The sequence below is a fragment of the Spermophilus citellus genome (assembly GCF_964194105.1).
Source record: "Spermophilus citellus genome assembly, chromosome: 16".
NCBI lineage: Eukaryota > Metazoa > Chordata > Mammalia > Rodentia > Sciuridae > Spermophilus > Spermophilus citellus.
Window position 1 is genome coordinate 80,122,816 of NC_138196.1, and position 22,945 is coordinate 80,145,760.

At 41.5% G+C, this 22,945-nt stretch overlaps 1 protein-coding gene across 6 annotated transcripts in view; it reads right to left on the reverse strand.

Annotated features, from left to right (window-relative positions):
• Positions 1-22,945, reverse strand: part of KIF13B (kinesin family member 13B) — a 533,579-nt gene that overhangs the window by 106,764 nt on the left and 403,870 nt on the right. Inside the window, exon 3 of one of the 6 annotated variants that reach the window (XM_081269243.1) lies at positions 482-494. The exons of the other annotated variants lie outside the window; for them this stretch is intronic. Coding sequence (XP_081125369.1) covers positions 482-494 — 13 coding nt within the window. The remainder of the gene's footprint in view (positions 1-481; positions 495-22,945) is intronic. 6 annotated transcript variants of the gene reach the window in all.

The window sequence follows — 22,945 nt, forward strand, 5'->3', positions numbered from 1 at the left end:
ATCTCTAAGTCCCCCGGATGGCAGTAACTGACGTGAAACACACACACACACAGAGCAAGAGTGCCTTAGAATCCAAGCTCAGATCCGGGATCTGAGCAGTGCTCTTGAGGAAGCTGGGGACCCGGGGGTTTCTGCTGGCCTGGCAATGCCTTCCCAGCCGGCTTAGATGCCAGGGGGATGAGTTGGCTCAGCACTGCATGACCAAGGTTTGGAACCATCCATTCTCGCCAATCTGTGACACACAAGGAACCTGTGTGGCAGCTATGAGGAGACTGGGTGGCTGTCAGGGTGCAAACACCTTTCACAACCCCCACCACCACCACACACCAATAAGGCTTCAGGCTGTGAGAGGCTGGTGGCCTGTACTGCTTCTATAAACCGAAAAGGCCCATGTTTTCAGTTTGAGAAGAAAACCTGCAGTATTTCAAGACTATGCACATAAGACCTTCATAAGCATCACACAATGAGCCAAATGTCTTACCTTTGGCTGGCTCCTAGTTCCCCAAAGAAACGCCACCGTTGACATGGAAAAAAAAAAAAAAGGAGAAGTGTTAAAAAAAATTAGCTCACAAAACTCTTTTTGGAAGGTAAAATAATAACAAACATGATATAAATTTTCAATAAGAAAACAAAATATTACCTTTGAAACCAAACAATAACGTGAAGGTAAATGAGTGTCAATTAGCTATTTAGGAGGGATGCTAATTCAGAAGATTAGCTTGGGGAAGAAAGACTATCTCAACACCGGATAATTCAAAAGCACTCATCTTTTGCATTTCTGCTTATCCTTTTGTGTATTTCTTTTTAAAACTTTATTATTTTCTCTACTTGGGCAAAGCACAAGTTTACTCTCTCAACTGTCAGGTCCTTCTACAAAAAAATGAGTTCTGTTCTGGCTAAGGAAAGAAGGTTAAAGGTTACTAATGTCTTGCCTGTGAGTTACTTTTGCGGAATTCCACACTACTTACTCCTTTTTAGTCCTCAGACAGTTCTACTCTCCCCTCTCTCCCTCCCTCTGAAACTGCCCCTGGCTTACATCTCCCCAAGGTACACTGTGTAAATCCAACAAATTAGGAGACAGTTTCAAACTGAGAAAACTTGTGAGAAAGAAGAGAGAACTTCCATGGACTCCTCACCCAAATTTGCCTCCTGCTGAGGCTGTGAGGACACCACTCATCCTTCCCCTCCCTCCAAAGAGATAAAAACACACACGCACACATTTTATTTCTGAACCACTTGACAGTAAGTTGCAGACATGACCTTCAGCCCTAAACACTTCAGTGTGCGATTCCTAAAAACAATGGCCACTTACTTAATCCTAGCCCAATAGCCAAATCTTTAGACAATTTAGGAATAAAGCAAAGTATTTTTGATACTAGAGTATGATAGGAATAGTAATAATTTGTCCTATGCAGAGGATCAAAACTTTGAAACCTGAAAGCAAATTGCACATGCTTAAATGTCTCCTTCCAACAGTCTGCGTACCTCCTTGTCCCTCTGTCTCATAAGATTTCCTTCCAAAATTATTTGTACCCATGATTCCGGTAAGAACACTAAAACACCACAGCAAGACTAGCAAACAAAAGTGACATGCGTTTGACAGATCTGGGAGTGATATCCAATGTGGCTGACATATAAAAGAAAATAATTTCTCTGGAAAGAGATACAGAGAAGCTTCCTGACAAAAAGAGTTACGAAATATGAATAGAGGTTACTGACACGTGCTATCATCTCTGTACACATCTTATAAGCAAAGCAGTTCCTCTTCCACTGTGGACAGCCTAAAACCCAGCCGCAGGTAAGAAGAGAGCCCCAGGTCTGGAACACCAGGGCGGGCCTGCGCGTCCTGGCTCACAGCTTCATTCAGTCCTCAGGACTGGGCAAGGTGTCACTGTGAGTCCAGTGTTACAGTTGACAAGCACACTAATGAGCAGCCATGGATCTGGTGCAAAACAAGGTCTCTGACGCCCAAGTCCATGGTCTTGCCCTGCCCACACTGGTCAAGACAACCTGGACTTGAGAACCTGAGTCATACATTAACAACTGTTCCTACTATCAGAAACATTTCTCAGCATATTAATTTCCTTCATTTTAATTATTACCCAATACAAGGCTGTCACTTGGTACTGAGGCCAGTGTGTATTTGCTACTCACTATTGTGTATGAAAACGCCACACTGACTTTTCTGAGAACTAAAGAAGATATTTAGTATATTTCAAGCTTAAATCAAACATTTTAATATTTTAAAAAATAGCTCTCCCTAAAATACAAGAAACAACTATGGAATTCAACAATATATGACACACTGTAGAAAAATCAATCGGACTAACCTGAATTCAGGACAGCATAACATGTAAATTAATTACAGGGCTAAGTTTCCAAGTAGGATTCTGGTAGCTACAACAGTAAAGCTCAAATAACCCAGAAAGCCATGGGACACCCAAAGATGTAATTACAGCTCTGTGTACAAATAAATAAGTAAATTAATCAATTAAACAAAACCTTTCAAAGTGTAGTTGCAATTCGATACAGCCATGCCTCATTGATCCCAGGATCCCATATTTAGAAACCTCAGCTATCCAGATCACTGTGGAGATTCAGGAAGCAAAGAAAACCAGCTCCTGACCAAATAAAAGAGATGTCGCAAACTGTGAGCACCCCAGCCTTCATCGCTCAGCTGAGCCCAATTACTTTTGTTATTGCTTAACTTCATTTTGAAATATTTTCAGATTAAAAGTTCCAAAAATAGTGCAAAGAATTCCTGCACACCCTTTAACAAGGCACCCCAAATGTCATGTCTTCTATCATCAGTTACAATGACTGAAATGTGGAAGATAACCATTAACATCCCATTTATCCAAGCCTTGCCAACTGCCTGCATTAATATCCTTTTTTCTTTATATATATATATATATATATATATATATATATATACACACACACACATATATATATATATATATATAAATTTTAATGTGTTTTTTTTTCCTGGTCCAAGATTACCCACTGCATGTAGTTGCCATTCTCCTCCAGTCAGGGTTATGGACACTTGAAGGTACCAGACACTTGTTTTATAGATTATTCACTCAGTGTCATAGACTGGGTTTGTCTAGTACTTCCTTGTGACTAAATTCAGGCTGTGCACCTTGGCAAGCACAATACAAGTAACTGTACGGCCAGCACAGTGCTCCCTATGAAGCAGCAAATGACACCCATGTTTCATTACTGACCAGGTTAATTCCCCTCACTTAGTCAGGGCTGTGACTACCAGGTCTCCCCCTGGTAACACAACCATTTTCTCCCTTTGTAATTTATACACATCTTGTGGGAAAAGACTTTAAGACTGTGTAACTAAACACCAGTATCTCACCAGATTTTCACCTGAAACTTAACATCCACTTAGGATTTGTACCTGCAACGGCAACTATCCCTGATGATACCTGCCTATCAGAGTGATGAACATGTTAACAGCACAGGAGGACTGACCTGAAGGATGTGCTTTGATGGAAGAGGACACAGCAGATGACCTGGCTGCATATTCTGGACAGGAGCTGTTACCTGGGAATAAGCTACTCTCTCATTGCTTTTTCCTAACCTGGTGCTTACTTCTCATTCAAATAATAACCCACATCATAAAAATAAGTCAAATTATGTTCCTAATCTCTAGAATGCCAAACTATGAAGAAGAAATTTAGTGATGACTTTATACAAGTTGATGATCTTTAGAAACATGTTATTCATGTTTCTGACCATGAAAAAAATAAAACTGTCTAAAAATAAAACACAGTGCCACGTATGAATAAAACAAAATAATGTCAGTAGAATGATGCAATGTAAATCAACAACTGCTGTCAACTATTGAAATCAAACATTGAATCTAAATACTACCATCATTTCATTTAATTCTAAAGATTTAAGTTGCTGAAATTTTCACAATTAGAAATATTTGGAATGCTGTTATAACAACATTCCACTCTAACCATCTCTTTTTAAAAAAGGATGTGCATTACAAAGAGCTCATTCTAACACAGTCATACTATGTAATGACATTGTTCTTTTTCAGACTTAGCTGGCAGTACCAGCAACCAAACAACAATCTGTGTGTTCATTATTCTTCCTGTCACCCCCTCCCCATGTGCCTTTCACATAAGGAATAAAGCTGACCTGACTTAAAACTTTAGGCAGACTAGACTCATCATGGAAGCCTCTCAATCTCTGCTTCTTGAGACAACTCTCAGTCAGAAGTCACTATACAACCATCACTGAAAGACTATCCACTCTTTCCTCAACATCTAGAACATGCCATTCAGTTTTGAGGAATAAATGGTAGCAGCATTCTATTAGAATTCAGTAGAACCCACTGGGGAAAACAGTTTCAAGAATGAGGTCCTCAATAGTGGAATTATTTTAGGAGAGCAGAAAAACACAGCATGAGGATGATCAGGAACGAGAAACAGTACTGGATTACTGTGACTCTTCCTATTTACAATGAAATGAAGAATAACCACTTAACAAGTTTTACTGTGACCTCAGGAGGACCAGAGGTACCCGGGACACAGCTGCAGCATCATTTCCCCAACATACACACAGAAGATTCCCGGGCTCCAGGCACCTTATCACATCCTGTATTCCACACATCTACACTCAGATGAGGCCATGCCCCCACTCACATCATCATGCAGAAGAAAAGCTCCTATCAAAATCTCTCTGAAGAACCTTTCCAGAAGGACCCTCCCTGATTCCTACAGCAAACCAAAACTCCCTCCACAGCATGCCCCACGACACAGACTCTTCCTACGGGACATCTAAGCTAGACTGTGAGCCCTGCAGGGCAGTGCTTTTCACTTATCAGAGTCCAACAAAGGTTTCTGGCTGCTCAGCAGACAGTCCTTGACTCTTTAGGGGACCTGGTCTGGGCCTATGTCTCCAACCAAGCCTCGCATCAGTTTCCCCCCCACACAGGCCTTCTTCTTGGCAGAATGTACCTGTTTCCCAGCTTCCATGCAGGACTTTTCTTCTACCTTGAACTCCTGAGGCCAACTCCTATTATTTTTCACTCCTCAACTTTCTTATTATTTCCAAACCTCTTTTATGTTACTCTCACAGTATTATGTGCAGAATAAAACCATTTTACCACCACCCATCCTTTCCCAAACACCCCCAAACCATAAGAAAATAAGAAACAAATACAAACTCTATATTCAATGAAACAGAAATATTTATAACTAAAGAACATGAAAAAGACAGAACATGCATCTATAAAACACACATAAAAAGTTTAAAAATCAGAAATGAAGGATGAAGAAAAAGGGAACTAAAATATGGGATGCTGTTTTAAATCAGTAAGTTAAATTCCACCTACCTCCTAGCCCCCTCAAAACACTCAGGCCACTATCTCTGACAGACAATCCTTGGACAGACTTTTTTAAAACAAGATAGTTTGAAAACCCTCTTCTTCTGGAACCTTCCACCCACACAAACCACAAGTGTTTCAGAACCGAAGGACACAGAAGAACATGACTACTGAACCACAACTAGTAAGTTTCACAATCATAGACTAGAAATATGAAAACCCCAACCTATAAATTCTGTAATTTAAAACTGTCATATAATGGGAGAACTAAATTCAAAATATACACTCACCACTAACTCATCACTCACAAATCACCTGCCTCTTCTCATCTGTCAAACACCAGCAGATACAGTTTTAATTCATCATCCACTTTCATTATAAGAAAGGTTAAACCTGCCAGAGAATACTGATTTCAATTGTAGAACTTCTTATGAAATACAATGCATAGAGTGCCATATAGTACTATAGTATATATTACTATAGTAACCGAGTAATACACATTCATTTAAATAACTGTGCATTCAAATAACTGCAAGGATATATATGCACTCACTAGGATAGATTACTGAAACATTCTTAGACTCCAAGCAGAGAAAGCCTGTAATTTTTGCTTCTTTCAGTATTTGTGGTTTCTAACTGTAGGAGTCTATATTTTCCTGTGTGTGTGGGGGGGGGGTCCTCTTTCTAGATTGGATTTCTTCTTGACTGGATTACATTTATTTGAAAGAAATTTTCACCCTTAACATTATCTAACATTCCCTCAGTTCCCAACCCTGTCTACACTTCATCTCCAACCCAGAAGCCACACACCTAAGGCCCACATGCCAAAATAGCCACAGATGCACTGTGCTCAGTCCTCACAGTATTGGCCAAAAGTGAAATCAGAAGGCTTCCCACTAGGAAATCTGGATTTCCAAATTCTCTTGCAAGTTGAGAGATCTGGTCCCAGTTTCATGCAGCAACCACAGCTCATCATTCATTCAACAAATACGCACTAGGTGCTTTGAACCATCAGACAAATCTTGACCCCATAAAAGCTTAAAACGTTCCAACAGAAAGAATGAATGGATTTATAACACAATAGGAGCTAAGGAGGTGGAATTGATGGTGGGACCGACTTAGGGAGCAGGGCAGGCGCCATGAGGCTGCTGTGGCACAAGCTGCCCTGTGTCTTCGCCTCCCCTGAGGTCTACCACACGGCTTCCCAACTAAGAACCGTGAGTCTCACATCCTAGGCCAGTCTCTTGCTGGACAGACTGAATCCACACAAAGACACTGACCAGACCTGACAACTGAACTCTGACCACAACACCTGCAGCCGTCAGCCTAGATTGGTCAGCCTTGGTCAGTAACACCCAGCGTCTCTGTTTTGCCCTTAGTTACTACTCAGCATCAACCAAGAAGACAAATGTGCTCCCCACGCCGAGCACCTGAGACACCCCACTTCTAGCGAGCCTGCTTCCAGCTTCTGCATGACAACAGCCTGCACTCAGCACCCTTGAAGCCACCCTCCGCTCCACCCTACAGCCTCCGCCTGCCTCCCTCAGTGTCTGCCCCCACAGAGATGACACCCGGGTCCTTGCTGCAGCGCAGTATGGCAAACAGCCGCTGGTGTGTTTCTTTAGGTAGCCTTCATTTATTTCCACAGGCTGATCAGCTAACATTTCATATAAGAAATGAAACCACTGAGGACAACTATAAATAAAAGATGTCACCTTCAGCCTGTGAATTTATGTTCCTATAAGTAGGTGCCTATAAAACAGACCCCCGAGCTAGAAAACCAGGGGGAGAGAGTGTGGGCAGGCGTCAAGCGCCTCAGGAAGGAGGTGGGAGGTCCCATTCTGAGCCCTCCCAGGGATTTTGGTTTCTTTGTCTGATTATTTGAGATGGAGTCTCATATGTGGCCCAGGCTGGCCTCAAATTCCTGGACTCAGAGTGATCCTCCTGTCTCAGCCTCCCAAGAAGCTGAGAACTCAGATGCGCACATTTATGTTTCGTAGATTATTCTGTCTTTATTTCATGTTCTTCGGTTATAACTATTTCTGTTTCATTGAATACAGCATCTGGTGCAAACTTAGCAGCACCTCAGTTCACACAGTCTCCCACTTGCCCAACCATGGAAATTCAAGAAATAAGCTCCTGCTGCCTTATGGTATATCCCAGATGAGCATGAGTCTAATGCCAGAAAGGTCAATGAAATGGGACAGTTTTATTGAGGTGCTAATTTATATACCACAAATTTCATCTATCCTGAGTGTACAAGCCAATGGCTTTTAGCAAATGTAGACTTGTGCAACCACCACCACAATCTAGATCTAGCACATTTCCATCACCCCCTAAGACTGGCTTGCACCTAACTGCAGCTAGGTCCTGCACCAGCCCATGTCACTACACACCTGCTTTTTTGTTGATGTTCTTTTTAGATATACATGACAGAAGAGTGTATTTTGACATATTATACATACATGGAGTGTAACTCCCCGTTCTTGTGGTCGTACGTGATGTGGAGTTACACTGGTCATGTATTCATATATGAACACAGGAAAATGATGTCCAAGTCATTCTACTGTCTTTCCTATTCCCATCTCCCCTCCCTTCCCCTTTGTCTAATCCAATAAACTTCTAATCTTCCCTCCTCCTCCCATTGTGTATTAGCATCCACATATCAGAGAGAACATTTGGCCTTCAGTGTTTTTGTACTGGCTTATTTCACCTTAACATGATAGTCTCCAGTTTCATCCATTTACCAGCAAATGCCATGATTTCATTCTTCTTTCAGACTGAGGAATATTCCATATGTACCAGATTTTCTTTATCCATTCATCTGTTGAAGGGCACTTAGGTTGGTTCCATAGTTTAGCTATTGTGAATTGAGCCGCTATGAACATTGACGTGGCTACATCACTGCAATATGCTGATTTTAAGTCCTTTGGGTATAGACCAAGGAGTGGGATAACTGAGTCCAATAGTGGTTCCATTCCAAGTTTTCTGAGAAATCTCCATACTGCTTTCCAGAGTAGTTACACCAATTTGCAGTCCCACTATCAATGTGTGAGTGTGCCTTTTCCCCCACATCCTCATCAACATTTATTGTTACTTATATTCTTGACAATTGCCATCTGACTGGAGATAGAATCTCAGTATAGTCTTAATTTACATTTCTCTAATGACTAGAGATGTTGAACATTTTTTCATTATTTGTTGACATGTCTTGCGCTCAGTGTGTTTTTGAGGTTCATTCATGCAGAGCATATTATTATCAGTCCCTCGCTCCTTTTTATTGCCATGTCTTTTGTTTACCCATTGACCAGATAGACATTTAACAGTTTCCAGTTTGGGACTATTATGAATAGCACTGTTATGAATGTTCAATAAGAAGTTCTTTTGTACACATTTCTTTTATTTCTCTTGAATAGATACTCAAGAGTAGAACTGCTGGGTCGACTGGTAAATACTTTTATACCCAGAAATACAGACAACTTTTTAGGAAATAGGCAAACTGTTTCCCAAAGTATGTGTACCATGGTACATTCCATCAGCAACACAAGATTTACAATTGCTACACATCATCACCAACGCCTAGTACCATATTTCTGGTCACGGGTATACAAGTAGGTGTGTAGAAACAGCTCAGTACAGTTCTAGGCTGCATTTCTCCAATGACCAATGCTAAGGGTATTCTCAAAATGTGTTATATTTCATTTGAGAGAACAGAAAACTTTTCACAATTAAGTTTCTATGCATATTAGACTATTATAAAGATTAATCAACTCCTACCCAGATCCTAACTACTTCTTTATCCTCATTCATACTGATTTGGTTGCTCTATATCTATTTCTTCCTTTTGTCTCTCTAACCACTTTCAAAATCTTTGTGTAGACATTCATTTTTACTTCCCTGCAGCATTTAAAAGTAGAACTACTGCCTGTAATCCCAGCAGCTCAGGAGACTGAGGCTGGAGGATGGCAAGTTCAAAGCCAGTGTCAGCAACTTAGCGAGGTCCTAGGCAACTTAGCAAGGTCCTAAGCAACGTCTGAAAATAAAAAATAAACAGGGCTAGGTGCATGGCTCAGTGCTTAACTCCCCTGGGTTTAATCCCTGATACCAAAAAAATAAAAATAAAAAGTAGAACTGTAAGTCGTAAGGCAAATACATATTTGTAAACTTCCTGTTTAAAACTTGTTTTATGTTCAGAGGTATAGAACTGGCCACCTAAGGTTCAAGCCAAACTTTTCTGGACCAGGCTCAATGTGTGTTATATTTAATTACTAATATTCACACCGGATGACTCGACGCATGCACTTGAAGCATTATGCTAAGAAATCTTTAATCCATCAAGTCTCAAGTTTCTAACTACAGAAGCATCTCTGATTCGAAGTCTGCATAAACATGCCAGCTGGAGTTCAGGGATGCTCACCATATAGTGATGAGACAAGAAGTCATTAGATAACTGAAGACACTAATCTGTCTTCACAGCCTGCTGCTGCAAGGAAAAGCTCTCTGCACTTGCAGGAAGCCCCACTCAGTTCTGCCCGGCCTGGCCTAGGTTTTAGGCCAACCTGGTTGGCCTGAACCCCAAGTCATCACTGAGCCTCATTAACTCTTTCTGCTACTTTAGTCCTGAATGAAACCAGATCCTGCCTGCACCACCCACCTCACTCTGCTCTGCAATGCCATGTGGTGATAAAGAGAGCATGGCCTGGGACACCAGCAGACTTGAGTCCAAAGCTGCATTCAGTAAATGCTGTGCTCTTCCCAGACCCAAGCACTGTTCTAAATGGATCCCATGTATTATTTTCTTTAACCCTCACAACACTCTAAATCATAGATCCTAGTATCATCCTCATTTTAGAAATGAGGGAATGGAGGCTTGGAGGAGTAAGTAATCTCCTCAAAGTCAACAATTAAATAGTAGATTGGGGATCCAAACCAAGGCAGAAGGAACCTTGACCTTTAGCAATAGTCTGCTGAAGGGGCAAAATCTAAACTACATAGGCCTTGAGTACCATTTGCATTTTCTCTTTGGGACATGTTGCCATGGTAAACTTTGTGCAGTAGCTCTGTGCTTCCTACATGAATTCTGTGTGTGTTTCAGTCCTCCTTCCTGTCCTCCTCAAGTCCCATCTCCTGGAGTACATGTATCCCAGCCTCCATTATTTCCTGTTCCAAGATCTAACCAACTCTTTTAACGGTCCACCTTTAGAGTGTATGAATTCTTCAACTAAGTAAAAAATGTTTGGAAGAAAGCAGCAGCAATGGGGCATTAGCTTAACAAACAATAAACAACGCACTGAACACTTTCAAAAGAAAATAGACTGGGGAACAAAATTCTAATTTTAAGCACACAGCACACAGGTAACTGGTTGTGCATCAGGATGCATACCTGCAAATGACCTGCCCTCGTGCATAGGTGTGTATGCAGATAAATGGACAAAATACCTCAATCAGTATTAATGTTTCAGAAAAAGCCACAAGAACTGGCTTCCAAAGGCAGAATGCCAAGAAACCAAAGAAGGAGGTAGACAAATCCAGAACTGCACAGACTGCAATTTCTCAGGGACTTACAGAGAGCAGCATATCTTGGGTGGCAGCAAGACAGAAAGATCCCAGCACCCCAAAGCAGAAGGAAAGGTTTATATGATAAGCTACACAAAGGTGTGCCACAGACAACCAGATACACCTGAGCATTTTAAAAATAATTTTATTTTATGTACATATACACTGATACGTCAGATGTAAATCAAGAAACAGACTGTGCTTTTAATACCCAGCACAAAATGCTCTGCTATCTTTACCCAACGGGTTTAGCATGTGTGCCACGGTCATCTAGCAGGCAAGCTGGCTGTGATCATATCAAGCTGGAGCCCTGCAATTCTCTTTCCCAGCAGTGAAAAGGGGAGACTTGCCTAAGAAACTGTTTAGCTCCATGTAGACCTGCTGTTTTTTAAGTTTAGGTTTCTGTTTTTTGATTTCTGCAGTAATAATTGAGGCCACTTTTTGTTACTGCTATGTGTCCAATATTTAGTACACTTCACCTCTAATATGCCAACCTGTAAGCAGATCTAGCCCTCTTCATTTTACAGAACAATAAGAAAAGAATACCACAGAGAAGTTAAAACACTTGCTTAACAACAGTGCTGGATTCAAACCTAGGTTTCTCATCCTAAAACGACACTCATTCCATTTTAACATTCACTGATGTCCCTCCTCCCCAGCCCACCCCCACCAGATGATGTGGGAAGACAAATTAAAGACAAATTTGTTTCAGAAAACAGGAAAAGATGATGTTAGTCTAAAACAATGATCTGCTTTGGTTGGTTGGTTCGTTTCCTTGACTTCAAATGAAGTAGGCAGCAAAAGACAGCAGGCTCCAGAGAGATCCCTGTGGTCAAGGATGAGCCCTGGCACAGAGCTACAGCCTCACAAGCTTCAGATTCTCGGTTTAAATCTTGTCAGGAGAGGCCGACCCTTTTTTCTTTTCCTGCCATTTCTACCAATCTAGGCTCACTCCAAAAAGACTCTGCCTTAAATAACCAAAAATATTAAGGAGAGGGGCTGGGGTTGTGGCTCAGTGGTAGAGCGCTCGCCTACCATGCACGAGGCACCACATAAAAATAAATATGTGTGTCCACCTAAAACCAAAATATAAATAAAAAATTATGGAGAGAATATTAGGTTAACATTGGTAAGTATGATATTAATGACTATCCCTAACGAGAATTTCTGCCCATGTTTCCAGGTGGAAGATCTCAAAGCAGCCCTCCTGATGTCCCTAAGCTACCTCACTGTCCTCCCAGGACAGGAAAAGAGTGAATTACCAAAACAGCGGTGCTCAGGAGAGGACACCAGGTGCCTGGGCTCCACGCCCCTCCCACAGGAGGCCTGCAGTTGCCAGCCTGCCGTGCCTGCTAAGTCTCATTCAAGGGAGGTTCAGCCAGGCCAGCTGGCGCACACATGCAAAGCCATTTTCTCTCCTGGCTTTATCAGTAATCCAGGCGAAATGAGGCACAAGAAAACACACGGGTCAAGGCTGGGCTCTGGAGTCTGCCTGCTGGGAATCCTGCCCCACCACTTACTATGTGACCCTGACCAACTAATAGGACCTCTCCAGGCCGCAGTTTCCTTCTCTAGGATAAAGGCAATGAGAGAGCCTACTCCATAGCACTGCTTTGACGGTTACACAGCACCTGGCACAGAAGCACATCAGTGTTAGTGGCTTTAGTTTTTATTTCCTCCTCCTTCTCTCTCTCTCTCTCTCTCTCTCTCTCTCTCTCTCTCTCTCTCTCTTACTGGTCCCCATGTTCATCTGTTAGAAACTGAGGGAGTGGGACACACCTATAATCCAGCAACTCAGGAGGCTGAGGCAGGAGGATAGCAAGTTTAAGACCAGCCTTGGCCACTCAGCATGACCCTGTCTCAAATAAAAAGGGCTGGAGATGTAACTGAGTGGTAGAGCATCCCTGGGTTCCAGCCAAAAAAGAATTGGGTGGAGAGGAAAGGGGTGTTGTACGTGGGCATCCTAAAATCCCCACAGAAAGAGCAATGTCTTCCCAAAGTAAGAAGGTGGGAATCCCTTTCAGCTCTGGTGACCAGATGATGCAGTGTCTCAGTCTGCTCTCTGGTAAACTAGTCTGGAGAAAATTCTTTGGTCCAGAAGACAAAGTACTAAGGTACTAAATGTAAAATCTCCCACTTGTGTTCCACCAATTGGAAAGCCATTGGCGATGGCATGATTGTTCTTAGGGGGAAGGCTATACCCAAACACTCACCAAGGTGGTTCACTGAAATGTCACTCACCAACATTCAACATTAAGAGCTTGCCAGCCTTTCCTAAAACCACCTCTCTCCCTCCTTATTGACTGTAAGGATCAACTGATCATTCCCTGAATTTCTTAAAATCATCTCCCACTTGTCTTGGGACACTACAGCAGAGCTACACTGAGCTTTGCAGACTGGAAAAGAGAATTGAAGAAATTAAGGATGACAATATAAGATTTCTGGAACTCCTTGAACTCATTTCCTTACAAGACAAATTATACCATACCAACTACTCACAGGTGAACCTATCTCTGCCACCATTTCAGCTCCTTCCTTTGATATTCTCAGCATCTAAATTCAGTCTAGTACCTGCCAAACTGTAGACATTACATGAATGTTTACTGAAGTCCAATCCTAGGAATCAGGTTAACCATGACTACATCCTGTTCAAAAACAAAACAAAAAACCTCTCCAAAGCCTTTCCTCAAATTTCCAGATGCTACTGTTCCTAAGTATACTTTCTGACCACATTTTTCCTTGCTGTACTGCTGTTACACATTCAACCTTGAACTACAAGTTTCCTGAACAAACTGGTATCTATGCCAGGCACAGTAGCACATGCCTGAGAGGCTGAGGCAGAAGGATGGCAAGTTTGAGGTCTGCCTGAGCAACAGAGAAAGAGCCCATCATTTTTATAAAAAAGAATGAATGAATGAATGAATGAATGAATTTGAGGAAAAATTAAGATTATGCTAAAGAACAAATAATATACATAAATCTGCAAGAAAAACAGCTGTTCTAGAGAGTCATGGTCCAAATAGTAAGTAAACAAAAATGTGCTATGATCTGATGCAACTGACATTCAGAAAGGAGGATTCAGCCAAACCTCATGCTACCAGCCAGTGCAGGGCACTGAACTTGACAGAGCACTGGGCAAGAGAAGGCCAGCAGCCCTGGAAGACTCCATGCTTGGTGGTGGGGGGGAATAACCAGACCTGGGCAGAGGAGGGAAGAATGTGGTATGTTCATTCTGGATGCAAACTTGCGTGGGGAGCATAAGAAGAACCCAGAAGCTTCAGTCAACCCCTTCAAGTTGCCAAGGGAGTGCTTCAGAGGTGGAAGACCATGTGTGTTATGGACAAAGGAAAACTACAAGACATGGAAAAGGTGAACAAGGTTCATTATGAAAGAAATGGAAACCTAGATCCCTCTGAAAGGGCACACAAAAACAAATTCAAGGATCCCACCGTTCTGTTAATCATCCCAAAATCAAAGGAGACATACCAGCCTGCCCAAGGAAGCTGGGAAAGCTGTGGTAGAGCGCTTGCCTAGCATGTGTGAGGCACTGGGTGCTGAGGATCAAACCATAATAAAGGCCTTGAAAAATACATTAATATTGTTAAAAAATAGCAGAAAATATTAAATATTTTATAGGTTGAGATGAAATGAGATTTGCTGTAATTACAATAAATATTTTATTATGTGATTTAATCAAAATAGGTTTTAACTACTTTATTGGATCCTTATAGTGTAAAGCACAATAAAAACTTGGAAGAAACAGTATGAAAGTTTTATCCAGGTATTAAAGAATAATTCCAGTTTTCCTGCTTTGGCTGTTTGAAAGTGCTTTGCCTTTCAACTAACTAACAGCCCGTCCTAGGGATAAGCATTAGGAACAGGTGAACCGCTTCCATTTTTCAGCCTGGAAATCTACAATTTGATAGCTACAATTACAACTAAACTTATGCACAAGCCATTTATTAAGAAACCACAGTTTAAATCAGGCCATCAGTCTGTAAATATAAAAGTGAAAATTTTAAATATGGAAGTGAAACATGGAAATGCAGAGAACATCTTCAAGAGACATGAGAGTAGAAATTATAGCATTTGATCTTGGACAACCTAAAAATCCTCACTGTTTTACTGTAGATTGAAAAAAAAAATTCCAACCATAAATCTTATAAAGTCTGAAATAAAGAAGAATCTGTCCTTGCCTGGGAAAGCAAGGGAAGAGCCGCATGGGCTGTGTGAGTGATGCAGGGAGAGGACATGATGGGCTCCTAAGAAATGCCCATGAAATTAATAAGCTCCCATGACATCACTGCAAGGCCAGCAGCTGAATCTGAGCTCTACTAATAAAATAATTGGGACCAGAATCCAGCCAACTGAGCCTGTCAACACAGAGGGTGGATTAGGAATGCTTTTATAGAAATTTCACTTAACTCCAATCATCTAACGTTCCATCTATGATGCAAAGACCTATAGACCCTGGTTACTTAACCCACTAGGGAGTTCAAATAAGTTCGAATAACTTTTATTCCCTCTCCAATCTGATTATTAGGAGCTCTCTATGCTGCCAGAAGCCTTTCCCTGGACTTGGCAAGTCAGGACTTGTTGGGGTGTTGCTGCATTTTACATCAAAGATAGATTGATTCAAAACCTCTGGAATCAATGGAATGCAGCTCTAGATGCTGCCTGCACTGCTAGTCTGTCCTTGACCTAAAACTATGCTTCCCATTTCACCCTTGAATTCTTACAAACTGACTGTAACAAATAAGTCGATTCTGAAGGTCTCCTTTGCTATGGTGAAAGCAAGCATCTCACTACTGTAATCTGAGTCACCAGATGATGCATGTTTACAAACTGTGCCACTGGTGTCCTTCTCCAGTCAAGTGACCACAGTGGTGTTAGCGTAAACACCAGGGAGAACAATAGTATCCTGTCCCAAATGAACATTCTTCAGTTGGGGAAGGACATTATAAAGAACAGATTCAGCCAGGTGCAGCGAGATTTAAAACTGCTGGTAAAAATCTCTACTCAGAAACACTGAACTTTACTTCCCACCATGTAGATGCTGCCTGGCTTGAAAAGACAGACGTGCAGACTCCCAGGCTGGAAAACTCTTCACCTTTCCTTAACACTCGGTGTCTGGGTACCTTTGACCTCTCCAGCCAGCACTGTGCTGGCAGCCTCACCTGACGTCCTATCTTCAGTGGCAGTCCTCCTAGCCTCCCTCCCACACTATCATCAGTGTCAAACTGTCTTGTAGGAGTGGTTTTGAGCCCTGTGGAGCCAGAAGCCTAGTCTTGACTCTGGGCAAGTTACTTAATCTACTTATGCCTGTTTCTCCATCTGTAAAAGGCAAATAATAGGGCTGTCATGAGGATGACACAAAATAATTCACATCAAGCACTCATAAGCATGGCTGGTCTCATCTGTCCCCCACAGGTGGGAAAGACCCTGTTCATATGTGGCTCACTCTGCCTTTTTACCTCCCACCCCCACCATCGGGCTATTCTCTATATCCTAAACAGCTTGATCTCTGAACCCCAGAGAACAACATTCTCCTCTTACATTTTCAGTGATGTCTGTTTCAACCTTAAAGAAAGAATAACATTTTTTCCAGCAGCCATAGCGTATGCCACTGTACTCGTGTTGGTGTGGATCCTCCTGTCATAGTGCTTTATTTTAAAATACTTCCACACAATCCCATAGCACTTCATAAGTGCTCACGAGGCCTCACTGTTGGTTTTTAAACAGAAGTCTCATCATCCCTACTAAATTACACTCCAAGTAGTATAAAAGAACATATCAGTTTTAATCCATACATAGGGAAACTTAGTTAACACCTGAAACCCTAATCACAAATACACACGCCAGGGCTGATTAGGTAGCAGGTGAGAAATAGATACACACTCTAGAGCAGGGATTCTTAACCTGCACAGGATGATCGAGAGGGTCTGCGAACATGGATGGGGAATGTCACACTTTCATTTCTTAGTAATGTTTAAATTCAGCAGTTCCTTCCACTCTTGATGAAGACAATGAATCACAGAATGGGTGGAACCCAAGTCTCTGTTACCAACAAAATCATATTACATTCTCTTCGCTGCAAATACCTTGGAGTATCATTTACATTCAACCCAACTTTGACATTAAAGCAACTGTTCCCACATTAGATCTTGTCAATACAATAAGCAAGCACATACTACTGCATTACACACCTCCAAAAATGGTTCTGATAGTCATCAGAATCAATATATTTCAATATATATTTGGTCTTTCAAAAATTTAAAACGCACTTTAAGTTTTTAAACAATAATTCTAGGAAGTGGTCCAGAGGCTTCATCGGACTACCAAAAGGAGTCATATGATTTAAAAAAAAATGGTTAACAGTTTCTAATCTGGAAGCAGTTCTTATATGCCTTCAGCTATCTTTTTCTCTAATCAACAGTAGAGAGTTTGTTAATCAGCAAAATAAACGTTGAAATGTATACATTAAAACAAGACTGACTGGAAATGCAATACAGGCACCACCTCCATCCACCGAAAACAACATGTAAGACTCTAGCAAGCCTGGGCCCACCCCCTGGGAGCTGCATTCTTAGCCGGGGCTCTATCTAGACCCACACTCAGATTTGGTTACGTGACTTTGACCAGAAGTGTCCCTGAATCCTGCTCCATTTGTCTTAAGAGAAACTTTCTAGTGAGGTGCTTGTCCGAGCTGTGGCTTCACTGGACGTACAGGAACAGGCTGTATGACTCATGTCGTGACTGCCTGCTAATGAGTATGTGGCAGCAATCTGTCTGGATCTTACTGTAACGTGCCTCCTATTGTGTGGTGGTGAGGGATAAGGTCATGACCTCTCACCCAGCTCTAGTCCAGGGCATTCCTGTCACCTCCTTAGAAAGGACCAAGATGGCTCAGATCCCTTCACAACACCCAGCTCAGCTAACGAGTTCCATGGAGCCTGGATGCATTTCTTGTTCACCCTTGTTTTCTTGGAGTCCTCACTGTCCTGGTACATACAGAAGGCACTCAATAAACTGCTTCTGGATGAACTTTCTTAGCTGTATCTGGGCTTTCCTAACTCTAGAATATGAATTCCTTTAAAAAAAAAAAAAAAAGGGAGTCATATTATCTTTCCTTTATGAGATACCTTGCCAGGGTTGTGTGAATTAGATATCAATAACTGTTGAATGCTTAGAGTTTTGCTGTAATGCCAATTAACAAATTGAACTTTTCCAAATATGTAAAATGAATATGAAGCACTTCTGTCAAATCTTTGAGGGCAGTGAGAAATAGCAAGCTCATGTGGCTTTGGAGAGATGTGCTCTGGCAGACCTGAGTTCAAATCCCAGGTCTGCCACTTACAGATCATGAGATCCAGGGGTCCCATAATGCCTTCATGCCTCTTTCCTCTTCTGGAATTTTTGAGATAATAATAGTACCTATATCTTTTGTTATAAGGATTTCGTGAGAACATGAACACTTGCAAAGACTCTAATACAATATAGATGATAATAGTATCGATAGATGCTTTTTGACATCAATGGGAAGATTTAAAAAAAATAGGTCTCTATTCATATCTTATACTTCCAGAATTCTTTACTAGCTGTCTCTGCACTGACACCTTTTAAGTGTTCCAAGACCTGACCACTGAGTTTCTTTTTACCATAATAATAGTTCTTCTCTCAGAACATGGATACCAACTCTGGCAATATCATGCAAATTGACGCTCTTTAGAGGAAACCCACAGTCCCTGAAATAAACATGTTGTGGTTGCTATCTGGAGGGTTAAGAAACCATACTTAGCTCTACAGCTTAAGTATCCATAATTATTGTCAATTAAGAGCAGGGCATATTTGTTATGAGAAATCTGATATAGTTTATTACATGTCTAAACCAGTCAATAAATATTTATTGAGTACATATCATGTGCCAGTGTTTGAAAAGAATATTATGTAGACCATGACACATTTTGAGAAATAAAATTTCTACAGTTGATTAGAAAAATAAATGAAAGCGTAACTGCCATCTACCAAGTACCTACCATGTGTCTACCAGTTTATACCAATAATTCATTCATGCCCACAGCAATCTTGCAGAATCCACATCATAGCGTCATCACCCACCCTTCACAGAAAAGTAAACTGAAGCTTGGAGAGGTGACATGAGCATCCGGATTAACAATGTTGGCAAATGGTAGATCAGAACCCATGCCCACCTGCTGAGGGCCATTACCAAGTAGGAATGACGCATTCGAAATTTCCTTGCCAGCGTACCCCATGTTAAATGACTTGCCTTGGAATTTCGCTGTTGACATTGCATGTAAGGTGACCTTGCTCAAGGAAGGCGGATCTGGGTTTAGAGCTGATCAGGTTTGAGGAAGTATCCCAGTCCTTGGGTTTAGGGCGTTCCCAGTTTAAGACCTTGGGTTTTAGGGAAGTTCGATGTTGAGGATTATTGCTGCTGGAATTAGGGCGTTCCTGCTGCCTGAGCTCCCATTGAGTTCTCGTGAGATTCAGAGAGCACTTTGGGAAGAAAGCCTCGTGGAGTAGGTGAATTGTGTGGCAGCAGAACTGGGATTGCCCCAGAACGTGTGTGGAGGCCGGTGTGAGTTCGGGAATAAAGAATTGCTGTTTGAATCTACAAAGCTGTGTGGTGGCTCGTGATTCTGTGCCCAGCCGAGACTGCGGCACCCACCTGTGCCCTACTTCACCTCAATCAACTCCTGCCAATTCCTATCCCCACCAACCATGATAATGGTGGAACTCCACTGGCAGCACCCCAATACCAGAGCCTTTCTAAATGCTTCTGGGACGGATAATTTTAAAAAACCAACTCACTCTAATAAAAGCAGGTCTATCCTCTTCCTGGTCTTATCACCAGTGCACACACCAAGACCCGGTGGGCCAAAGCAGTCAGGATCAACTGAGGGCCAGTCAACACAGAAGCAGGAGAATCCATTAGCACACAGAGAAGGCACACAAAAAGGACGTCTCAGCATAGAGTCCTCAGGGAGCAAGCCTGTGGCTCCACAGGAGTGCAACCCAGGAACGAGGGAAAGTGTTGGAATATGTCCACAGGAGGATGGTCAGAATCCAGGCTGAGCTGGAAAAGGGCGGACTGCAAAGTAATCAAGGCTCCAGGAAAGTTGAGGCCACAAGAATAGGAAGTGGCATACAGAGGTGTTTGCAACAGTACAAGGATGAAATCAGGGTCTGAAAACTTAAGTGATGCTCTGGAAACGGTGGCCCCAAGTCCTAGACTGGTGACAGGGCATTAATCTTGAGCCAATCTGGCCAATATCCTTCCTGATGTAAGCAAATGCATGAGTTCAGCTAAGACACACCGGGTTTTCCTCGACTACTTACAGAACTGGAGTAGAAGTTCTATCAGGAAATAGTGCCAAACGTGGACTTGCGTCCAGCTCCGGCCATGTTACATTATATCCAATCCCAGCAGGCTGCAAGGGCAGCTCTCACCAAATGAGTGACAGGCAAAGGTTCTGCTCACACGGGGGCTTCTAGGGTAAACAAAGCTGGCAAGGGAGCTCATCTGTGATGCCCACGTGGCCAGTTTCCTGCACAGAGGAATATGTAGGTCTCATAAAATCCAAAGAGCAATTATAAGAAGGGCATTCCTAGGCATAGATTCTCATGATGGTTTTCATTTCAAAGTGTAAAATTTATTTTTTAAAACAATAATTTTGTAGATATTTATATCTTCCAAAATATAAAAATAAAAATGATTCTCACCATCTTTTTCTCCCTCAGAATAATTGCATTCTGCTAAAATCTTTACAGTTAACTATCTTTTCACTTAGGAATATTTATAAATTTTTGTTCAATTACCATTCAACAAATTCATAGTCAAATAATTCCATCTTGATGACAATAAGCAGAACACTGATTTATCAAAGGCTTCTTGCTTTTCCCAGGATTAACACATGCACTATTTCTGCCTTTTCTGCCCTCTTTCTATCCTGGAAGACACAGGGGTTTCATACAACCCAAACAAAAGCCCATTCTCTCACCCCTGCAGCAGCCGCACCTCATTCAGAAGCTCCCTTAAAAAAATCTCCCAGTGCACCAAAATTCTAAACCAGCTCTCCAGAGCCTCCTCCCTCTGTCAATACCACAGCCCTCCAACAAGAAAAAGAGGAGAATCAGAAGGATTTGGAATGTGGAAACCCTTGCCCTGTTGCCCCAAAGAACTGGGGAAAATTCCTTGGCATTCTAAGCTAGAACTCTGAATTCACAAAATTAGTTACTCCAAATATTTCAGTTAGATAGTGCCAAATAACTTTAGAAATATCACCAGTTAAATAAGATTGCAGAATGTGGAGGTGATTTGCAATTTTATATGACACTGCTTATTCCTAAGAGAGAAAATCATTATGTTCTAAAATTTGGACAAGCAACTCAGCAAGTTTAAGTAATCTGTGCTAACAAATTATCAAACAGATGAAGAGATTCTCAAAATTATGGTATCAGAATGCTTTACATTCTTAAAGTATTAGTGAAGACCCCAAAGGGGTTTTGTTTATGTGGGATACAGCCTATAGATACTATTTGAAATAGAAATTAAAATGAGCCACATGTGGTAGGGCACACCTGTTAATCCTAGTGGCTCAGGAGGCTGAGGCAGGAGAATCACAAGTTCAAATCCAGCCTCAGCAACTCTTAGCAAGACCCTATCTCAAAAGAAAAAATACTAAAAATGGACTGTGGATGTGGCTTAATGGTTAAGCACCCCTGAGTTCAACCCCTGGTACAAAAAGAAAAAAAAAATTAAAACAAGAACTTTTAGAAACGTTTAATTCATTCATTTCAAAATACAAAGTGTCATTACACATTAACAAACAATATTTTCAAGAAAAAATTTCTTTTAAAACAAAAAGGATACATATTTAGTGGAAATGTAGCAATGCTTTACTTTTTTGCAAAATAATGTAATAATTTGAACACTATGTCAAGAACACTAGATAATTTATAATTTATAAGTAAAGGCATGTTAACATTTGTTGGGGACCGCAAATCAAGTCAAGATGGCGCCTGGCAGTTTGCCAGAAGGAGTAGTTTGTGAGGCAACGCCACCGAACCATTAAGATGATGAGGATTCCTTATTGGCTGACTGCTGTATCTGGACGATGCTAATTGAGTCAAGCTGTGTGTAATCAGTTAGGTATATATACCGCTGTTGTTCCGTAATAAAGCAGTTCCCGCTTCAACCTTCAAGTTGCTTGTCACCTCCCGGTTATTTTGCCCAGCCGGACTGCGGCAAACATTTATGGAATTCACACCTGAAAGCATGATATATTCAGAGAGCAGAGGTTGATGTTCTCAATAAAGAGTGTGAGATCCAGCAACTCTTCTCCTGGCAGACATGCAGGGCAGAGCAGGAGAAATATGTCAGCTGCATGTTCCCAGCAGCACATCCACACCAGCGAACATATGGAAGCAACCCAAGTGTCCACTGGCAGTTCAACCAATAAGCAAAATGTGGTCTCTACATACAATGGAATATTATTCAGCCTTTAAAAGGAAGGACATTCCAGCATATGCTACAGCATACATGAACACTGAAGGCATCACGCCAAGTGAAATAAGCAGTCACAAGAAGAAAAAAATACCATATGATCCCACTTAGATAATGGACTTAAGAGTAGTCAAAACTTGTACAGACAGAAAGTGAAACACAGTTGCCAGGGCCTGAAAGAAATGGGAGTTTATCATCTAATGGGGAAGAGTTTGTTTTTAAAATAATTCTGGAAATGGATGTGGTCAGAGTCACATGTATTAAATGCAATGAATGGAATGCACATTAAAATGACTGATTTTATTTTATGTATATTTAGATCAAGAAAGGGCATCTTTTGTGACAAAAGACAATAAGTATCTACAGCACGGATTATAAAAAGAAATGTCCTCAGGAGCCTAGCAAATAACATAAATGAGAGAGCAAACCATCTAGGAACATAAGGAACTCAAAACCTGGCCAAAGGAGACAGTAGCAAATCCAGTGTTACCAGATTCTCAGATTGTTTA